This window comes from Odocoileus virginianus, chromosome 1, assembly GCF_023699985.2.
Source record: "Odocoileus virginianus isolate 20LAN1187 ecotype Illinois chromosome 1, Ovbor_1.2, whole genome shotgun sequence".
In the NCBI taxonomy this organism is placed as follows: Eukaryota; Metazoa; Chordata; class Mammalia; order Artiodactyla; family Cervidae; genus Odocoileus; species Odocoileus virginianus.
This window is the reverse complement of record NC_069674.1, coordinates 85,926,708-85,949,242: the sequence shown is the minus strand read 5'-3', so window position 1 is coordinate 85,949,242 and position 22,535 is coordinate 85,926,708. Positions and strand designations below refer to the sequence as shown.

The following is a 22,535-nucleotide window of genomic DNA, read 5'->3' as shown; positions in this document are numbered from 1 at the left end:
TATATTAATGAAGAACTAGAATCAATCTGTATATCCATCAATAGGAAATTGGATAAGTACTTTGAGGGTTTTTCATGCAATGGAGTTAGGTGGCTTTAATAATGAATGAACTAGACATATTATATATGTGCATATATGTACACATAATCACAGATGAATCTGAAAGATAGGTTTGGACTGCTATGTATAGTTAAGGGTAACATACATATAAAATCAAAGCCATGCTTAGGAGCTCGATTCAGCTCAGTCACTCAGTCATCTCCCACTCTTTGCTATCCCATGGACTGCAGCACACCAGGCTTCCCTGTCCATCACTGACTCCCAGAGCTTACTCAAACTCATGTCCATTGAGTCGGTGACGCCATCCAGCCATCTCATCCTCCATTGTCCCACTTCTCCTCCTGCCTTCAATCTTTCTCAGCATCAGGGTCTTTTCAAATGAGTCAGTTCTTTGCATCAGGTGGCCAAAGTATTGGAGTTTTAGCATCAGTCCTTCCAATGAATATTCAGGACTGATTTCCTTTAGGATTAACTGGTTGGATCTTCTTGCAGTCTAAGGAACTGTCAGGAGTCTTCTACAATACCACAGTTCAAAAGCATCAATTCTTTGGTGCTCAGCTTTCTTTAGAGTCCAACTTTCACATCAATACATGACTACTGGACAAACTGTAGCTTTGACTAGATGAACCCTTGTCAGCAAAGTAATGTCTCTGCTTTTTAATATGCTGTCTTGGTTGGTCATAGCGTTTCTTCCAAGGAGCAAATGTCTTTTAATTTCATGGTTGCAGTCACCATCTGCACTGATTTTGGAGCACCCCAAAATAGTCTCTGTTTCCATGTCTATTTGCCTTGAAGTGATGGGACCAAATGACATGATATTGAGTTTTTTGAATATTGACTTTTAAGCCAACTATTTCACTCTCCTTTTTCACTTTCATCAAAAGGCTCTTTAGTTCTTTGCTTTCTGCCATAATGGTGGTGTCATGTGCATATCTGAGGTTATTGATATTTCTCCTGGCAGTCTTGATTCCAGCTTGTGCTTCATCCAGCCCAGCATTTCACATGATATTCTCTGCATGCAAATTAAATAAGCAGCATGACAATATACAGCTTTAATGTACTCCTTTCCCAATTTGGAACCAGTTGTTGTTTCATGTTGGTTTTAACTGTTGCTTCTTGATCTGCATACAGGTTTCTCAGGAGGCAGGTAGGGTGGTCTGGTATTCCCATCTCTTGAAGAATTTTCCACAGTTTGTTGTGAGCCACCCAGTCAAAGGCTTTGGCATAGTCAATAAAGCAGAAGTAGATGTTTTTCTGGAACTCTCTTGTTTTTTTTGATGATCCAATGAATGTTGGCAATTTGATCCCTGGTTCCTCTGCCTTTTCTAAATCCAGTGTGAACATCTGGAAGTTCTGGTTCATGGACTGTTGAAGCCTGGCTTGGAGAATTTTGAGCATCACTTTGCTATCATATAAGATGGTTGCAATTGTGCGGTAGTTTGATCATTCCTTGGCATTGTCTTTTTGAATGAAAACTGACCTTTTCCAGTCCTATGGTCACTGATGAGTTTTCCAAATTTGGTGGCGTATTGAGTGCAGCACTTTAACAGCATCTTCTTTTAAGATTTGAAATAACTCAACTGGAATTTCATCACCTCCACTATCTTTGTTCATAGAATGCTGCCTAAGGCCCGCTTGACTTTGCATCCCTGTATGTCTGGCTCTAGGTGAGTGTTCATACCATTGTGGTTATCTGGGTCATGAAATCTTTTTATAGTTCTGTGTATTCTTGCCACCTCTTCTTAATATCTTCTGCTTCTGTTAGGTCCATACCATTTCTGTCCTTTATTGTGCCCATCTTTACATGAAATGTTCTCTTGGTATCTCTAATTTTCTTGAAGAGATCTCTAGGCTTTCACATTCTGTTGTCTTCCTCTATTTCTTTGCATTGATCACTGAGGAAGGCTTTCTTATCTCTCCTTGCTATTCTTTGTGACTGTGTATTCAGATGGGTATATCATTTATTTTACCCTAAGTTCTTTGTGAAACTAGAAATGGAATTAACGATAGGCCAGGTATGTGTATCAGATGGATAGCTCCAAATAGCTCCAAGCAAAGTAGGATAAGGCAAAGGAGAGCTCACCCAATAGCGAGTATGGACCTTGGTGTAGTAATTCCCCTAACAATACATTTAAAATTTTTATTATGGAACCTTAGCAAAACACAAAATCCTCACATGTTCTACAAATACTCTTGCAGTTCTTGGGTAATGCATTCATCCTGTATCAACTTCTTGATATTATTTTAGCATTTCTTTTTGTAATTGTGTTTTAACTGTGGCACTTTGGTTTTCAGAAATGCTCTGAGTTGTGATTGATCATTGAATTTGCATTTTGAATAGGGACATCTGTCTCTGTAGCATATTATGTCTACTGACGTGCTATTTCTCAGCTTGACAGAGCACCTCTAGAGGGCATAGGTTTTAATAAGGAGAATACATGATATTTTTCTTCATAGAAAGTGGGTGGTGTTACATTTTATAATGAAATCATGAATAGTTGAAATGCCAACTTCTTGAAGTTACTTTTTTAAACAAGCCAAATATAATACTAGAAATAATGCTTATTATTTTAGCTTTTATAATATTCACCTCAAAATAAATTTTAATTGGAGAATATTTTCTCAATAATTAAGTTTGTTTGCAGCCATGGTAAACAGTAACAGAAGTGGCTTTTTTGTTCTTTTCCTAAATTTTTCTTTTTGTATCCCTTCCAGTCTTCTTCATACTCTAAATCTCTTCTTGCATTCGACTATGAGCAAACTTGCATTTTGAAACATGTTATTTTTGAAAACATGTTTTAGTTTTTTATTACTTATTTTAAATTCATTTTGATACCATGACTCCCAGTCATTCAGTAATTATAGCACAATTCTAAAATAATTGGAGGTACAAAGATGAATGAGTGAATCTTCTGTGAATTCTGCTTTAGAGGAGGCCCCAGCGTAGTGTGAGAAGCAGACAAAAAACTTTCATGAAGACAAGGTGTGAGTACTCAGGCAGAAGTAGGAATGATGGCCTGTGATGCTGAAGAAACAGCTGCAAGCTCTGCTTGAGTGAGGGACAGTTGGCAGGGGATGGAGAAGATAGCTGATTGAAAAAGGTGCACGTGAGCTTGCTAGCACAAAAGGATGGGAGAAAGGGCTGACAAGTCGAGCATCAAGTGCAGATGAGTAGAAGATGGGCGGTGCTGGCTAGAAATGAAAAATGCCTTGTACCTGGGGGGGTTGGTATTCCCTTATAGCTCAGTTGGTAAAGAATCTGCCTGCAGTGCAGGAGATCCTGGTTCGATCCCTGGGTTGGGAAGATCCCCTGGAGAAGGAAATGGCAACCCACTCCAGTATCCTTGCCTGGAAAATCTCATGGACAGAGGAGCCTGGTGGGCTGCAGTCCATGGGGTCACAAAGAGTCGGGCACGACTGAGCAACTAACACACAACAACAAACAACCTGGAATAGTCGGTGATGAAGCTGGAGAAGTGGAATTATCATTTATACATAAGACTTATAATCCTTTCTTTCCATTTTAATCATTTCTGCCTGATTCTAAAATCTTAGCTTACATCACCCCTCACTCCAAACATTTCTCAGACATTGGAACAGACTCACTGATGGTTAATTACCCTACTTCATTTTCTCCTTTCCTAAGAACTCCTTTCAAATGTCTTGGTCATTTCCAAATATGAAGATTAATTTGAGTTACTGTGTTCAAAAAATTTTATTAAAACATCTTAGGTTTGATTAAACTAGATGTTTAGCCAATTTCCCAATTAAAAGGAAACTTTTTATATAGTTCCACATGTTAAATCAAGTTGATCAATTCAGTTTGCTTGGTTAATTTAACTATTCCAGAGGGAAGTGATAAAGAAAATTTTGTGATGTGTATCTTCATGCAACTTGTTGACTTTAGTCCTATTCCAGGTCTATGTCCCTACTTCATCCTACAATCAGAAAGGAACATCATCTTGAATTTTCTTTGAAAAGTTCTCCTTTGAAGTATTTTAATTATCAGTTAACCAGCCATTTCCCATTTCTGGATAGTTTGGTAAATTTTCAGAGCATTCAGAATCCAGATGGCACTTCTTTCAGGAAATGATCCTTTTATTTCAGAATTCTGTGATCTGTGAAATGGGTATTCAGTTACTTAAAATAATTCAAGATATTAGTTTTATGTCCGGAATGTTTGCCCTTAAACGGTTCAAAGCTGTGTTTTGTTTGTTCACATTTAGCAACAATTAAAAAAAAAAGTTTGAATGGACTGTTTTATTAAAATAATGGAAGAACTCTGTAGAGGAAGAATTCCCAGTGAAGAGGTTAAATAGTATAAATAGCTTTGCTGAGAGTGCAACAAAGTTCTCTATTGTGCTGTTGCCACAGCAGCACCAATAATTCAAAACAAGGAAATGGAGTCTCATGTTTAATATAATACAGACTTTTCCCTAGAACCTCTGTGGTCTAGGGTTTTTCAGGGATTGGAATGTTTATCTACATATGTCTAAATTTAGATGTGCCTTTAATGTAACATGGTAAGAGAGAAGTACTTGCATTCTGTGTGATGCAGTTATTTCTTTAGCATTTTTTTAAAAATTGACTTTAAAACATCAGAAATTTTCCTTGCTGAAATAATGCCCTAGGACATTGTGAATATGTGCTTATATATAGAGACATAATCTTTTGTGCATTTCACATGCTGTTTTAAAAGGTTACTTTGAAAGGCATGAAAGAGGTGTTTGGTAATTCCAGAAAGAATAATGATTTTTTTTCTATTGAACATTTAACCACCATAACAAGAACTGCCTCTGCTATGGAAGCAGCTATTCTGTTCTGGAACTGAGAAACATGGATGTGGAAGTTTGGGAGTTTTAAAGTAAACTTTGTCATTTTAGAAATAAATTTGAAAAATTCTGAACTCCAGTGTCAGGCATGTATCAAACTCAATTCACCATTCAATAAAGTGAAACTAAATTGCAAAAAGAAAAAAAGAAAAGAGAGAGAAACTGTTCATGTAAAAACAGCGTATTTTTTCCTAAAAGTATTTGATCCAACGTAGTCTAGATAAAGGAGCCCCCCCAGGTGGGGCCAGTGAAGAACCCTCCTGCCAGTGCAGGAGATGTAAGAGACATGGGTTTGACCCCTGGGTAGGGGAGATCCCTTGGAGGAGGCATGACCAGCCATCCAGTATTCTTGTCTGGAGAATTGCATGGACAAAGGAGCCTGGTACACCACTAGTCCATGGCTCGCAGAGTCAGACACAATTGAAGCGACTTAGCACACACAGTCTATATATGCTTTCTTTGGAGTTTAAAATTTTGCTCTTCTTTTTTAGTTGTTTTGTCTTGCTCTCTTCCTGCATGGATTTCACACCACCAATTTTACCCATGTTCTCACTAAAAAGTAAGTGTATAGGCAATTCTGATTGTTATGTTATAATTATAAAAGAAATGATTAGGAAAATTTTCATGCTCTGATCTTTTCTACCCAGTGACTACATGATGAAGTTGATGCCAAATGTATTTCCAGTATGTGTGTATGTTCGCATTTTACCCATTTAATAAGGACAGTTGTTGCCTAGAAACTAGTTTTCTCAAAGGCTTAATTCACGTGCCATGTGTAAATTGGCCAAATATTATTTCTTGCATGAAAATTTTATTAAGGAATTATGACTTCCATTTTTCACTTATCTCCTCTGTTTAGTGTTGAACAGGGGAATTCTCAGAGGTTTAGGAGAATAATTGTGAATCACCCTTAAAAATGATTGAAAGATTAGAAGGGAAATAAAAATAAAGTGAAAATGTATTCATCCATTCAGCAAATATTTGTTAAGGAACTATCTCTATCAGATATGTTTCTAGGCCCTGAAGATTAAAGTATTAAAAAAGACAGGTGAGCCTCATGAAACTTACTTACAATAAATGTTTAAAGAGGGGATTCAGATAATAAAATAATCTATTGAGATTTTCTAATATCATTAAGACCATTTCTGTTCATTCATTCATTTATGCAGTAATTGTTCATGAGCACATCAAAAATTTCATGTATCCTAATCTACCTTTGTTCATCCAATTTCGTCTTTTCCAGTTTCTGAAAGGAATAGCATTTTAAAAATTAAGTGGACTTCAAATGACATTTGACAACAGTGTCAGGACTATCCATTTTAGGGCTTTGTTTTATCCTGCTGTTCCCATCTGGACCTTCTTGATCTTTTACTTTCGGGGAGATATACCTGAGGAAGACCAAATATGAGCTTCTAGATGGAATAGAGCTTTGTCTGTGAGTCTGAGACAGGATCAGGCAATAATTTGTGTTTCCTGAAGGATAATAAACTTCAGATGGTGGCTATGTGTTTTGTGTTATTATTAAGTATCATAACTATTCATTGACTTCTATTAATAGATTTTTCTTAAGATGAAGAAGATATTTCATGGGCTTTGTAACCATACTTCCTGTTCAGGGTTACTCTTTGTGGAGCATGCTTTAATGGTACTCTATTTGAGAGAGAGGCTGACAAAGACTTCCATGACTTCCAGTTTCATGTGAAGAAAATTGAGAATCTGGTGAAGGACTTCAGGAAACCCTTACTTAATTGACTTTCTTTTCAAGAAAAATGTATTTCAAAGGATAATTTGACTTCAAAGCTTCAGTGGAGATGAGAAATTCTTCTGGCTGAACTGTATAGCTAATGTTCAATTAGCTTCTTCTGTTGAACCATATTGTAAACACCTTCCTTTGTAACCATCACCTTGTGCAAAAGTCTATATTTTTAGCCTTAAACAGAGCTCAAGCACTGTATTTAGACATCTGACTTGAAGACTAAAATTTGCTCAGTGAGCAGAACAAATGTTCAGAAAATAACATTTCAAGGTTAGAGTTAGTGTCCTGAATAAAATTCTTTTTCTTCTTTTTTCTCCCTATTGAATATAACATAAATAATGTACCCTGACTGGCTTTCAAGATTAAAAATCAGAGAATAACAGTGAAATTGGAGAGGGAAGAAGGAATAATTAAAAATTGAAGGGACTTCTGTTGAATAGTTATTTGCCTGAATCTCACGCAGTACACGTTTTATTGCTGATTCAGTGGGATTGTGGATCCTGAAAGGATTTTAAAAACTGTATAGTAAGTCTTCTAGAAGAAGGGCCAAATGAGCCTAGAGTCATCTTAAAAAATATTGAAAGAACATACACATACACATACAATGAAAAGACATTATAACATCCCTCTTAGAATGGGTAGGAGAAAACTGTTTAAATATTGTTTTTGACTAGTTGTAGTAATGGCAGGTTTCCATTTTGGCCATTTATAATGTACTAGTTCCTGTATGAAGGCTGTTTATATAATTGACCTTACTGAATACTCACAGCAATTCTATGAAATAGGCATTATAATCCCACTTTTTGTAAATGAGAAAATAAAGGCAGGGTGTTTAATTATATTTCTGAGACAGTATAGCTAGTGACTGATGGTATGTTATGGATATTTCTCAGGAAAATCCTGAAATGGTGGCCCAGGCTCTCTAATATTGAGAAATGAAAATATTTCAATTCCTAGGGGAATAGATGAGAGTGATACATCATGATTGTTTGTCTTCAACAGGACATTGCAAGGTCCCAGGACCCCTTCCAAAAAGGAAAGTCATGTATTTGCACTGAGGGAAAGCAATTATCACTTGGTGAAAACTTCTTGAACAATTCAATTCACTTGATTGTATGTGAGTTTATGAGGACCTTACCCCTTATACCCCACAAGGCAAAAGGGTTTGTAACTGCATTGCAGAGTGAGTCTATAACTAAATGGACCTGGGCATTCCCTCTTCTTTGTTGCCTGGTTGAAGGCATGTCTTCACTTAGTATAGCCCAGTCTCCTCGTGAACAGCACTAACACTGTTTGAATGATAAAATTTTCTCACTCTTGGAATTAAAGTTGAAAGAATTGTTGGAAATTCTGGATAAGTTTTAGGCACTACTTTTCAAAAGGAATAAAGAACATGTGAAAACCTTTGACCCTTTTCTGATCCTTGGTATACTAACACTCAAAATACACTTCAAAATGTATAGGGGGACATTTCATAGTAGAGCTTAGTAATAATATAAGGAGAGAGAGTAAATCAAAGGTGAGTAAGATTTATTTTTAAAGTTAGTTAAACACCAAGTTTATGTAGCAGAAATTGTAACTGACCATAATTTGATGAACTGATTATCATTCCTCTTTGCAGAGTGGGTTGTCAGTACACATGGCCCATAGTGTCTTAATTCTTTATTTACAGTTCCAAAGGATACCGCTGAATTTTTATGTCAAGTTTGTTGTGTTGCTCTAAAACAGAGATTTTTAAGTTCTAAGATATCATTCCATTTAATCACTGAGTCATTAACTTTTCCAGAACTTTTGGAGATTATCATCATTATTTATTGATGGGAACATTCAGCCTTAGGAATTAAATCATTTGTTCAAAGGGAAACAGTAGTGAATGTCAGGATCAACCAATTTATGCTTTAAATTTTGGAAAAATATTAAAAACAAATAAAAACAAACCTCTCAGTTCCTCTGTTTGTGAAGTATTCTACCTACCCCTTCACAGCATGGGGCAAAATTAAGAGGTAGAAAAACCATTCCTGGGGAGTTAGACAGATAGCTGTTCACACCCTGCCTCATGTCACTAAGTATACAGTTCGGTCAGTTTACCCAGACTTCATTTTCTGCAGTGCTACTATGATCTTCTGTACATAAACAGAAAGAAGTCTGGGAAGTCTCCACTTAGCAATGGCTTTTCAGTATAAGATTATGATACAGTACTTACGTTTGTCCTCATATATTTTTTATTATTTCATTTTGTGATAAAGTGCATTTATAAGATGACTAAAACTTTACCCCTCTAAAATCAGTGAAAATAATTATGAGTTTTATTTAGTATTTACAAAACTATGCAAGAGGTCAGTTTAAACACACACACTTGTATGTATATAGTACTCCTGTTTCTTATGTTTAGATCTGTATCCTAACTTGGTTTGGAAAAGATGTCCTCAGTTACATATTCAGTTGTATGCTTTTTCCTATTCTTTGTTAGCTCTTATTTAATCTTTTACTGTAGTCACTATAGAGGAGAAAAGTTTATTTCCCATTTTTAATCTCCTTAAATGCATGATCCTCAAAGATTTTTTTGTTGTTGTTCTTTAAGTTGTCAGTAATTTTAAGACTACCATAGGTATACTATCTGGATTCCAAAAGAAACCTCTCCGTATAGTGCTGGACATTGGTTTTATAGTCAGAATTATCTGTAGTCGGTTCGGTCCTCCATTTATCAAATATGAGGACTTAGTCTATTTACCTAGTCTTTGGATAAATTACTCTCTTCATCTGTAAAATGAATGTAAGAAAACTGAACCCTCAGGATGGTTGTGATAATTAAATGAGTTAAAAAAAAACTTTCAAGCATCTGGTATTATGAAGACCAAATAAAGATAAATTCTTTTCTCTTTCACTTGATTTAAATCTAGTACTCAGTATGGCTGTTGTCCCAGGTAAAATTTTGCCTATTAGTTATACAATAAATTGGATGTGAATTTTAGCAGTCTACTTTGAAGAGTAAATGGATCTCCTGTGAAGTATCTAAAAAGATGACTAGCTGACAATCTTTTCTTTGTTAACATGGGGCTGGCTGATTTCAGCTTAAATATCCTGGGTTGCCAGGCGGGCTTCACTTTATCAAGGAATAAAATAAAAATCCATAAAGCTAAAGTAACAACAAGATAAAATTGGTCCAAAATATCAATTAAAAGACACTGTGATACATAAGATTCTAGCACTCATGTAAAGTACAAATATTTTTGCAAATATTTTTGAATAAACAAATTTTATTTTTGCCCTGGTGTTCAAAGTAGAAAACTTGCTTTTAAAAGAGATAAAAAGAATATAGAGATACACACACAAAAATAAATAAAAGAGATAAGAAGAATATAAAATTTATCTATAACCACACCATTCAGAAATAATCCCTGTTCATGTTTTGGACATTTTAAAAGATTCTGTTTTCTATCAAATGTGTATGATACATTTTGCATGTGAAGTGTGAAGGTGTGAGTGGAGTGTGTGTTTGTGTTCCAAGATTATGGGATAATAATACATACATATTTTTGTGTCTTTTCCCCTTACTGAGCATTGTGTTGTGAATATTTTTAGTGTCATTAAATATTTTTAATGTCATGATTTATAGAGGTTATGTTATAGTCTATCCTATAATTATATCATAATTTCCTTGATTATTCCCCTTATATTCAGGATATAGATGGTTTAAAGTTGTTCAGCTTTTAAAGTAGCAGTGGGATAGACATTTACTTACAGAAATCAAAATCAACATCTTTGATTATTTTTTCTTTAGAAATGATTCCTAGAAATAGAGTCATTCTCAGGAAGTGTGAACTTTTAAAAAAGATTCTTGATATACTGTGATGGTTTTTTTTTTCCAGGAAAGGTACCAATTTATACTCCTATCTGTAATATATGAGAGACCTTCTCAATCGTCATGTATTAGCATGAATTGATAGGTAAAAATGTTAATCTTTAATAATTTGCATTTATTTGATTACTAGTGAAGTTGAATACTATATGTTAATTTATTGAGGAAGACACACACACAGATGCACAAACCCCAGGATGGTGTCCCTTTCTCTTCAGCAAGTATTAGATATGTTGTATTCATTTGGCAGTTGTAAAAATTCTTTGAATGTATGTTAATAAGCAAGATCTTGGCTAAAAATAATCACTTTAGCAGCAAGTTTAATCAAATGATTAAAGCATTTTAAAGAGACTACTTTTGCGATCCTTTCCTCAGAAAGATGTGTTGGGTGATACTCAGCTTATGAAATAGTTTTTTCATGTCTCCTTTTATGCTGGGCAGTTGGTACTTTTCTTTTGTTTACCTTGGTTTCCCCAATAATGTCGAACTAGCAGCTTTCAAACCTGCAAACATCTGCTTTTGTCATCAGAATTGAAAGATACAACTGAAAGAAAAGATTTACTTCATAAGCTCTATAGTCTTTGGATTCTGCACAATGGAAATGAATAAACTTAGAAACATATTTAAGGACTGAAGCATCAATAAACCTAGAGCTTAAGACTGGGGAAAGAGTGAATTTCCTTTCAAAGTAAGCAGCAGCAGGACCGTACTCCCTAACAAAAAATAAGGTAACATCTCCAAAATTACATTATCAGTTCCACAACTATTACTATGATTCTAACAATTACTTTATATACAGTAACCGACACATTTCATAATTTGCAAAAATTCAGTAGTAACTGCAGAATTTTAAATGTGTATAGAGTGCACTTTAAATGGTCTTATTAAGTATGATTTTTAAAATGATGTTGGCATGTTTTCCCAGGATATCATGCTTGATGCCTAGGAGGATCAATTTTGAAACATTTCTAATTAAATATTTCTAATTTGGGGAGGGGGATAAGTTTTTAAAGGAGTAAAATGTGATCTAGGTCTTCAACAGACTGAAGGATTAGACTGGCTTATAAAAGAGATTTCATAAAGTGTTTCTTAAGCCTTAGAGGAAATTAATAAAATAATTTTATTGAAATCAAACATGACTCAGCTTCTAATATTAATTTTGTAAATAGGAAAATGTAGTTAAATTGGTAGAGACCTTCTTTTTAAAGGTTACATTTATTATCATTTAGCTCATCAGTTCAGTTCATTTCAGTTGTTCAGTCATGTCTGGCTCTCTGCTGCCCCACGGACTGCAGCACGCCAGGCCTCCCTGTTCATCGCCAACACCCGGAGCTTGCTCAAACTCATGTCCATTTAGCTCATAGGGAAATTTATTTTTTATCTCTTTTCAAGCCCTGGATCGGCACACAATTATTTAAATGCTTTCTGTGTTATGCATTCAGTCTTAAATCCTGCTTGTGTGAGCTCTGGCTACCTAATAAAGGAGATAAAATAATGACTTATATATCTGAGACATATGGTAATGAATCTTATTATTTGGGTACATCCCTCTTCTGATTTGCAGACAGCTTAATTTTTACATCTGATCTTTAGTCAGTGCTCAAGACAGAGCAGAATTGAGTATTTGAGAGATTCTTCATTTGTCAATCCATTTCAACTCTGGTCCTTTCTGAATATCTTCAGAGGGTTTTTCATAGTTACTTTCCTTTGATTTTTTTTTTAAAATAAATATTTCTTACTGTAAAACCTTATGTTATTTTTGGGAAAATTAGAAAATAGCAAATAGAAAATAAAAAACCATATCCATGGAAAATTCCTGTTAACACATTGGCAGCTACTCCAGAGACTATTCTATATCATTCATCTATAAATATTTTTTACAAAGTGAGACCAAAGTCTTGGTCACTTTCACGTTATATTGAATATCGTATCTTTGATATTTCGTATTTTGTAAATGTCATTACAGTATTTTTTATTGAGCATCTAATACCTAGGGCAGAGATCACGTCAGCCTGAAGACAAATTTTATGTAATCTGAAAGGGTTTTGCCAGTATTTTGATAAAGAAGATTTACATGAAAATCTGGTTATTTATTTTCTCTTTAAAGGTGGGAAGCCCTGCAGCGCTTAAAGTCTGCTTGCCCACAGTTAGTGGGAGCCAGTGATGGCTCTGATGATTCTCAGGTGACAGTGTTTTTATATGTTGCAATCTTTTGAAGTTGGATCAACATATAAAAGTATTTTATTTCATTAAAAATGTCTTAAGTCCTGCATTTTCTGCTCACTTATTGCAATATTTCACCTGGAAAACTGTTTATAGCTTCCTCAGAGGACTTTGTATTTTCTCTCATCCAGAGGCATGTATCTACTGCTTTGTCCTATGTTTTAACTGCTAAACTCCAGAGGAAGAGAATCACCCAGGCCAGGGCCCCACACTGTGAAAGTATCTATATCTGGTAAACTGGCTCCATTCCAGGGTAGAATAATTTATCAACAAATGAAACATCAGCTACTTCCCACCCGTCCTCTGATTGCATTAAAATGACTCCCTTTCCCACCCAGCTGATGGAGATGGTGCAGCTGACACACACTGTCTGCACCTCCTCCTCTTCATTTTGTTGAATCGCTCACTTTTTTAGTCTGTTAGACTTATTAATACTACTAAAATGTTCATTCATTAACTTTCTCATGCCTACAAACTAGATACCTTCACTGTCCTTCCCCTTGAATTATGCTGTTTTTATAAAGTCATGCTGTAGCAAGGAAGTAAGCTGGAAAACTGATTTTGTGTCTGTAGCATCAGGTACTATTTAACCAGTGGGAGGGACTGATAAAATTAGCAAGTTGACTAACCACTTCCCTTCCTTGTGGCTGTTTAATATTATAACCGATGCAGAAAAGTTCAGAAGAACTGGGCTAGTTTTTGAAACCACAGTACATTTTGGCAAAGAGGGAATGCACAACAGAACGGGTAAGTTTCTTTCCTTTAATCGTGTACGACAGCTGTGAAAAGGATATTGGGGCAGAAGTTTTAAAGTTTGATTATGCAGATAGTCTTTAGTAATTTGTGGACTGTGGAAAGATAAGCCTCTTACAAGGAGGGAAGCAAAAGCCTTTCCCGTCAGCCACCATAGCTCTAACAACAGCAAACATTTGAGTGAGCAGCTGGTTCACCTCTGGGGATGTCTTTATTGTTCTGGATAGATGAGACTGAAATATACCGAGGGGAGGATCCTTGTGTTCATAAAATTCTTGGCAAGTAAGTTCCTGCACTCTCAGTTCTTGAAATCCTGACTTTGAAACTGTCAGCAGAGGCATTGACTTAGTGAACTCAGATGTCCTTCTGGATCCTGAAACAGCTTAAGTTCTTAGGTTATTGTCTCTGTGATTGAACTGTTTATTGCTTTTAACTTTTAGTATGGTGAACCTCAAACACAAACAAAAGTAGAGTGAACAGTGCATAGATTATCCGGGCAGCTCTCATATACCTTTGAGAGTTATGAAGTCAGAACCCATGGAGTTTCATCCATACCTCTGTGTCACTTTAATCTGGTTGAATTGTAGTGTTTGAAATGTGCCTATTGTGAATGTTAAATGAAAGAGGCCGAGAATCTCCTAAAGGCTCATACCAGCTGAGTAATGTAATTTTTAGAGACATATTATCGTAGAAATTCAGTTATGAATCAGAGAAAGCAAACCAGTTTCCCAATGGCTGCTTTACCAGTGGAAGTGGGAGTAGAGGATAATAGTTCAGATCATCGACTGTGGAGTCAGGCTAGGGTCAAATTTTGATTCCATTGCAATTCAGTGTCCTTATGGAAGTTTCACAATGTTTCTATGTCTCAGTTTCCTCACTTGACAAATGAAGATAATAGGATAATAGTAGTACTGATTTTTCCAGGTTAGGAGACAATGAGGCAATGCCTATTAAGCTTTGCAAATTGCTGAGAGCAGAGAGTACTCGATGTAAGTTAGCCCCACAGCTATTTCCTGAATAGCTCCAAGAGTTGGTGATGGACAGGGAAGCCTGGCATGCTGCAGTCCATGGGGTGGCAAAGGGTCAGACACAACAGAGCGACTGAACTGACTGAACTGAGTGGGAATGAGATTCATTCAAAGAGGAAGCAAACATGTTTGAATATACTTGGTTGTCTTCTGACTCTTGTTTTTCTCCTGGTTATTTTGTGATGTGAGTCTAAGAAAAATCTGCACTGAGATCTCTTTCTTGCTCCTGGGTCCAGAAAAACTTCAACACCAACTCATGAGTTAGTTATCTCTGAAATGAGTGTCAGAGATGGTTTTGTCCGTCCTCTCATTTTGTAGATGTGGGAGTAGAAATTTGTCTAAGCTCACAGAGCAAGGAGTTGTCCATCTGAGGGAAGAGTCATAGGCTCCTCTACTCCCCGCAAGGGGGTGTGTTGTAGTTGGGTTTAGGCAGCCCTGTGGGGCCTGGGAGGCCACCTGACATCCAGTCTCATGTTCTTTCCTCTCAGAGACAGAGTTCTCCAGGCTTACCTCTGCCTTCTGGGGCCACAGGTTGTCCCGATATTTTTTTCATTAGTAATGAGGATAGAAAAGGTCTAATGGCAACAAATGGGGTGGTGAGGACCTTCCCCACTCTCTTACTTCTCCATGGTGTTCATACAGATACTGATGGCTGCTATTTACTGAGCATTTACTATGTGCCTGATACTGTGCTGGGTGGCATTTTCAAAGATAACATATATAATATAGATAAGGGACCTGAGGCACAGATGGTTTAAGAAACTTACTTGATTACCCAGCGAATAGGCAACATTCAGGATTTTGTTCCAGTTCTGTCTGACTTAACCAAGTCTTAGAGCATTTGTTCATAAGGAATCAGTTTATTTATATATGTGCAATCAAAATGCATCCACAGTTTGGATTGTAGCTTTCCTGAAGATGAAAGTCATCAATAGTCCTTTAAAACAAGTGGAATGGAAGAGCTTTTGTGGTGCTCACTTCAGCAGCACATATACTAAAATTGGAAAAGCTTTTGTGTAGCAATAGTTTTCTTTTTCTCATGGTGAATTTTCATAATGCCTAATCATAAGCTGGAAATTTGTCAAAAATCTTGACAAATACAGAGGCTAGTGGGGGTGGGAGGGTGGAGTTACCACTGTAATGAAGTAAATATTGAACTGAGAAGGTAAAAAAAGAAATGATCTTTTAGTAAATTAACCATGCCTCAGTGGTGGATTTTGTTTTTAAGGCCATTTATCTCTCTTAAGTTTTTGTAAACGATGGGTGAAATTCATCTAAGTCAAGTTTTGAGAACATGCAGTGCTGTTGTAAAACAAACGATAAACATTGATGCGCTACAGAAATAGAAATTGGCCAAATCTTCCGGGAGGTGCTGTAGAGAACTGGGACATGCACAGTCAGACATTGTAGAAACCTGAAATTAACTTTCAGTGCTTTTTCTTTTAGATTACTGGTACAACTGTAAAAATAGAACCAAACGTGTGAATGAAGGAAGAGGTTAATTTCACAACTTGGGAGAATTTTTTTTCCCTTCAGTGGAGTAATAGTGTTTAAACAAAATTTCCTTCACTGAAAGGGATGGTGTCTGGAATTTCAAACTAAAAAGGAAAACATCAGATATAGAATGATCGACTTATCAGGCAACTGGGTACATTCAGCAATCTTTCATCTTTACTTTTATCTTTCCTTCATTGACTACAGTACTTTTGTAATCTTGATAGAATTAGCCAAGATTTCCTTTAGAAACATTGGAAGAGATTTGAAATCTTGCCATCTTTTTGCAGAGAAGTGGGAGGATAAATGGAGTTGAGGCTGCCAGTGGTGGAGGGAGTGAAGTGGGAAGCATCACTGTTATAAAGCATCCTTGGATTCTTAAGTCTTTGAGAAAACAAAGATACAATTTAGTACTGGTGACTGCAAATCATTCTTTCCATTAACTGTCTGTGTATGTTTTCCCTGTAATGTCTTTATCTTTTGAGAACACAGGATTTATAGCTAGAAAAGTAGAATTCAGGGTTGGCAATTTTCATATCCATCTATGGTTAAAAACAGGTTCAGAATTGCCATCTAGCTTGATGCACTAATGTAATTTCTTTTCCTTTTTTTTCTAAAAAAATTATTTTGTATTGGGGTATAGGCTGATTAACAAACAATATTGTGATAGTTTCAGGTGAGCAGAGAAGGGACTCAGCCATACACATACATGTATCTATTCTCCCCCAAACTCCCTCCCCATCCAGGCTGCCACATAACATTGAGCAGAGTTCCTTGTGCTATATATGGTAGGTCATTGTTTGTTACCCATTTTAAATATAGCAGTGTGTACGTGTCCATCCAAAACTCCCTGACTGTCCCTTAGAAAGACACTCACAGACTTAGAGGATGCATTGATATAACTTCTGATGGGCTTAGTCACTGCCACGAGGTGACTGACTAGCAATGTTTCCATGCTCCCAAATCCTCCATGTCTATCCTAATATTTAACATTTGTCCTGTTTTTGTGTCACCAATGTTTGGGGATTAAATGTTATATTAAAAGTCTTAAATACCTAAAGCATTACTTTTCCTTGAAATCAGTTCTCTCCTTTTTGTTCTTTTAGCCTTTCAGTTAGTTTTTAGTGTCACTTGCCTTAAAGTTTCAGAAAACGATAATCACAACTCCTACCCTCAGAAGGTTTATAGACCAGTGGATGAAACACAGTTGTAGGATATGAGTGAAGCTATAGTTCATAAAATATATTCTGTCTTCCTTGAACCAACGACATCAGGGAAGGCAGTTTGTGTGTGTGGATAAGAGATAAGAAAGCCATGGTTCGAATCCTGTTACTCTCTGATTTGGGGGGATCCCCTAGTGGCTCAGATGGTAAAGCGTCTGTCCACAGTGCGGGAGACCCGGGTTCAATCTCTGGGTTGGGAAGATCCCCTGGAGAAGGAAATGGCAACCCACTCCAGTACTCTTGCCTAGAAAATTCCATGGATGGAGGAGCCTGGTGGGCTACAGTCCATGGGGTTGCAAAGAGTCGGACATGACTGAGCGACTTCACTTTCACTTTCACTTTTGCTGACTTTCCTAAGCCTCGATTTCTTTACCTGCAAAATGATACAAGCTCATAGGAGTGGCCTATAAATCATTTGTTATGATACATGTTAAATATTTATATAACATGTTGTAATATAATTTGGAGGATCATAGGAAGCCTCTGTCAAAAAAGGTTCACTTTAAGATGAGCCGGAATGACAGAAAGATCCTTCTTATCACAGGTGAGCTGCATTTGCCAGAGTGGTAAAGAGTTTGGCCTCTCTGAGAAAGAGATTAAAGGCCAGTATGGTTGAAACATATAGAAGGGGGACAGTTGCTTGGAAGTGTAGGCGGAAGAGTCCAGAATGTGCAGGGCCCAGCAGTCATGGTAGGGAGGTTTCATATTATTCTAAGTGCAATAAGAAGTGATTGAAAGTTTACATAGGAAGTTACATGATCTGAATGCTATTTTTAAATTAGTTACAGAGTAGAGAACAGATTCTCAAGAAGCAAGATTAAGACACATGAAAAGAAATTAGAAGACCATTAGAGTAGCCTAGTCCAGAAATGATGGTAGCCTGGAAGAAGTAGTGCCAGTGGACAGAGTTGAGAGACCCAATGTAATCAATAGAACTTGATAAAGAATTGGATGTGAAAGTAGGAGTGAGGAAAATAGCGATCATAATTCTGTGGCATGAGCAGCTGGATCAAGGGAGCTATCATGTATAAAGCTGGGGCAGATTGGAAGAAGAGCAGTCTTGGACATCTCAATTGAAATGCTTTTGAAAGATTCGAGGCAGCATGTCAAGTAGGCAGTTGATGGCATGAAGATGGTATGTGATGCCATAGAAATAGATATGATCACCTAAGAAGATGGTAAGAAGTGAGAAAAACTGAGGGCTCAGAACTTAACCATGGGAAACTCCAAAATTTAAAAGACAGGAAACATAGACAGTAAAGGAGATGAATACATAGTAGTTAGACAAAACAGAAAACCAGAAGGCATTGAATATTCAGGAGGAAAGAATTGTTACCCATGTGAGTGAAAGTTGCTCAGTTGTGTTCGACTCTTTGCGACCCTATGGACTGTAGCCCGCCAGGCTCTTCTGTCCATGGAATTCTCCAGGCAAGAATACTAAAGTGGATAGCCATTCCCTTCTCTCTGGGTTGGGGATCTTCCCAACCCAGGGATTGAACCCAGGTCTCCCCCATTGCAGGCAGATTCTTTACTATCCAAGACACCAGGGAAGCCCCCATATCCAGTGATAATTAAAAGCTAATAAATTATCAAAAAAATCATGAAATTTGGTAATGTGGAGCTGATTGATATACAATAAATTGAATATTTAATTTCTTTAAGATGTTATTGAGTTTTGACAAGTTGCTAATCAGTTTTACTATTGACTACTTCAGTAAGTACATAAGATTTAAGAGTCATGTTATTAAAAGTTATGTTATTTTCCTAAGTAGCAATAAATAAATTGATTCTTAATGATATTTAACCAATTATTCCAGTCTGAATTTGTCTCCCCTAAAGTGAAAATTGCTTGAAGTCTGCACTTTCTTCATATTTGTATTTTCAGTGTCAAGGTGGCTAGGTATTGTTGCTGAGGGCATCTCTCATGGGTGTCATTCACAGAGGTGGTTCTCAACTGTGGACAGTTTTATACTCAGGGAATATCTGGCAGTGTCTGGAGACATTTTTGAATGTCACATTTGGGGCAAATTATGCTACTAGCTTCTGGTGGGGAAAGGCCAAGGATGCTGCTAAATATCCTACAACCTACAGGGCAGCTCCCAAAACAAAGAATTATTTGGCCAAAAATGTCAGTAGTGCAGAGGCTAAGAAACCTGACATACTGACTATGATGTGATAGTGAGTGCCCCACCCTGAGGGGTTGGAGATCATAGTTTTTAAGTTTGTTTTTTTTTTTTTTTGCAAACAAGTAGGGATCTCATACTGTGTTTTTCATGGTATACCAAGTTGGTATAGTAAGTGATCTTTGAATTTCATACTGATCCTGATACTTGGTGAAATGAAATGAATCAATAAAAGTAAAGCACATTTGTATAAAATGCCTCTGCAGAATTAATTTCTAACTGAATTTATCTATATGTAGAAGTAGAAGACAGTGCTCCACCCAATGGATGTTAAGACTTTTTACATCAGAGTCTGAACCTTTAGTTCCTATGTGAAAGTGTATATTAGGGAAGTTTTAATGTTAAAAAGTAATCTTGAAAGTTATTAGATATATTTAAAAAAAACCCTAAAAGGCCCCATCTCTTTCTTTAAAATGAAACATTTTGGCTTTCAGTATATTATATTATAGTTCATATGTCTAAAATTGTGTTGAAATATGTATAAATATAATAAATTACTAGGTACACATAACCAATTTAGGAAATTGAATATAACCATTATCAATGAATCCTCCTGTGTGACTCCCCACCCCTTTTACCCACCTGAAAATAAACACAGTTATGAAGTTTTGTTTATTGTTTCTTAATTTGAATTGAAGTTTGATACATATATATATATATATATATATACACACACACCTAAAAAAGATATGAAATTCGAGTTTTTTAAGTGCTTATGTCTATAAAATTAGACTATTATCTTACACCAGACACAAAAATTAACTCAAAATGGATTAAAGACTTAAGCATAATACCTAAAGCCACAAAGCTGCTAGGAAATAATATAGGGAGAAAGCTTTATATTATTAGCCTCAGCAATGGTTTCTTGGATATGACACCAGAAGCACAGGCAACAAAAGCAAAAATAGACAAGTGGATCTACATCAAACTGAACAGCTTCTGCACAGCAAGGAAAACAGCCAACAGAGTGAAAAGACAACTTACGGAATGGGAGAAAATATTTGCAAGCTCTGATAAGGAGTTAATAGTCAACCCATATAAGAACCTCCTACAACTCAATAGCAAAAAAACCAAGTGATCTGATTTAAAAAGACCAAAGAAGAAATACAAAGGCTAGTGGGTATATGGAAAGATGCTCACTGTTGCTACTTATCAAGAAAACACAAATCAAAACAATGATACATCACCTCACACCTGTTAGATAGACATTAAAAATGAAACAAAATAACAAGGGCTGATGGTGTTGTGGAGAGATTGGAATCCTTATGCACTATTGGTGGGAATGTAAAGTGGAGCAGAGCTATATAAAACAATATGGAGGTTTCTCAAAAATTAAAGAATAGAACTAACATATGATTCAAGAATCCCATTTCTGAGTATTTATCCAAAAGAATTGAAATTGTAACTCAACGACATATTAGCACTCCTGTGTTCTTTTCATATTCGGTTCACAATAACCAAGAGGTGAAAATAACCAATATGTCCGTTAACAGATGAGTGGATGATGTATAACATATATGTGATTGCATATTATTTAGCCAGAAAAAGAAGCAAATCCTGTCATATGTTACAACATGAATTAGCCTTGAGCACATTATGCTTAGTGAAATAAACTAGTCACAGAAGGACAAGTACTGCATGATTCCACTTCTGTGAGTTATCTAAATTAGTCAAACTCATAGTGAGAGAAAGCAAGAAATGGTGGTGGCCAGGGACTGGGGGAAGGGGAAATGGGAAGTTGCTGTACAATGGATACTGAGTTTCAGTCATACAAGATGAAAAACTTCCAGTGATCTGATGTACAACACTATGCTTGTAGCGAACAATACTGTACTGTTATACTTAAAAAATTAAGAGAGTAGATCTCATGCTATATGTTTTTTTCACAATTAAAAAAATGTCTATGCCTCTAGGATGTATTGACAAGGGAAAGAGTGGAAAGAATAAAACAAAGTCAAGGAATGTTTGAGAAATGTAGGTATATGGCCGTGAGGCCTTGCACCGAGGTTGAGAACAGTGGCACTGTTAGAAAAGGGTAGACATCTTTTGTGATTTGTCTGCATTCATGGATAAAGGATGAGCCTAAGATCAAAATGACTGTTTTAAACATGGTGGTAGAATGGAGGTTTTATTAACAGAGGCACAGAAAGAGCATACAGAGTGAGATTGATTTTGTCCTCTGTGCCTTCCTTCAAGAAGATCGAAGTACTGTGTTCATTATCTGGACCTCTCTTCGCCATGGCAACAGGACATCTAAGAGTCTGCTCTTTCAGAGCAGTTCCAGATAGGGATGTAGTCTTTGTTGAGATGGCTGAACTGGAGATGAATATTTTAGAGTCTTCAGTGGAAGCCACATGAAATGAAGAAAAGTAGGGACAAAAGAGATTCTATGCTTAGGGAATGCCCACAGGTAATGGTGGGAGTTAAAAAAAATTATGAACTTTTTCTTTTGCTTTTTTGCTTACTTTTGTTTTAAAATCCTTTATCAACTTATTTCTATTCCATATACTTTCTCTTTTCTCTCCTCACAATATGCATTATTGTAGTGGATTAGCATTCAAAGCTAAGTTGGATTCTTGTGATGATAAATATGACATGGTTTGATTTGGAATTTTTATATTACATCAAACAAATTTTTGACCCTGTTTAAAAAGGAGTGTGATTTATTGGAAGAAGTAGAAGTGGCATCAGTGCTAGGTAAAATTGTGACACCATCAGTGTTTGTTTTAAGGCTGGCATTCCCCTTTTTATGAGTTTCTTTGGTCCTAAATTTTCACCTTTTCAAAATAAGAGGTTGGTCTAGACAACGAGTAAAATTATTTAAAGACATTTTCCTACCTTTTGGCTTTTCTCTTTTCATAAGCCTGCTTTCCTGTTAGGGCCTAGGCCTAAGGGGTTTCACTCTGCTCTTTCCTCTCTTAAAACCAGTTTAAATGTTGTCAGTTCTACATTCCCTTCCTCAGAGGCCTGCTAGTTACTAATGCTGATGTGTCAAGTCTGTTTATTCGCAGTGATTCACAAGCCACTCTTCTTGGCCTAATGTGTTCACTCCCAGATGCATCTTCACCGGGGGCTTCATGTCTGCACCTAAAGTAGCACTTAATGTAGGACTGTTCAGGTACTG

At 36.3% G+C, this 22,535-nt stretch overlaps 1 protein-coding gene across 11 annotated transcripts in view; it reads left to right on the top strand.

Moving 5' to 3' along the window:
• HDAC9 (histone deacetylase 9) overlaps window positions 1–22,535 on the top strand; it is a 972,671-nt gene that overhangs the window by 203,744 nt on the left and 746,392 nt on the right. For 2 of the 11 annotated variants that reach the window (XM_070470385.1, XM_070470464.1), the window contains exon 1: window positions 13,414–13,477. The exons of 1 other annotated variant lie outside the window; for it this stretch is intronic. In XM_070470385.1, the coding sequence (XP_070326486.1) occupies window positions 13,462–13,477 (16 nt within the window). In that variant the 5' untranslated portion in view covers window positions 13,414–13,461. Of the gene's footprint in view, window positions 1–13,377; window positions 13,478–22,535 lie in introns of those variants that run through there. 8 more of the 11 variants (XR_011488684.1, XM_070470510.1, XM_020901439.2 and 5 more) reach the window with 7 other exon arrangements.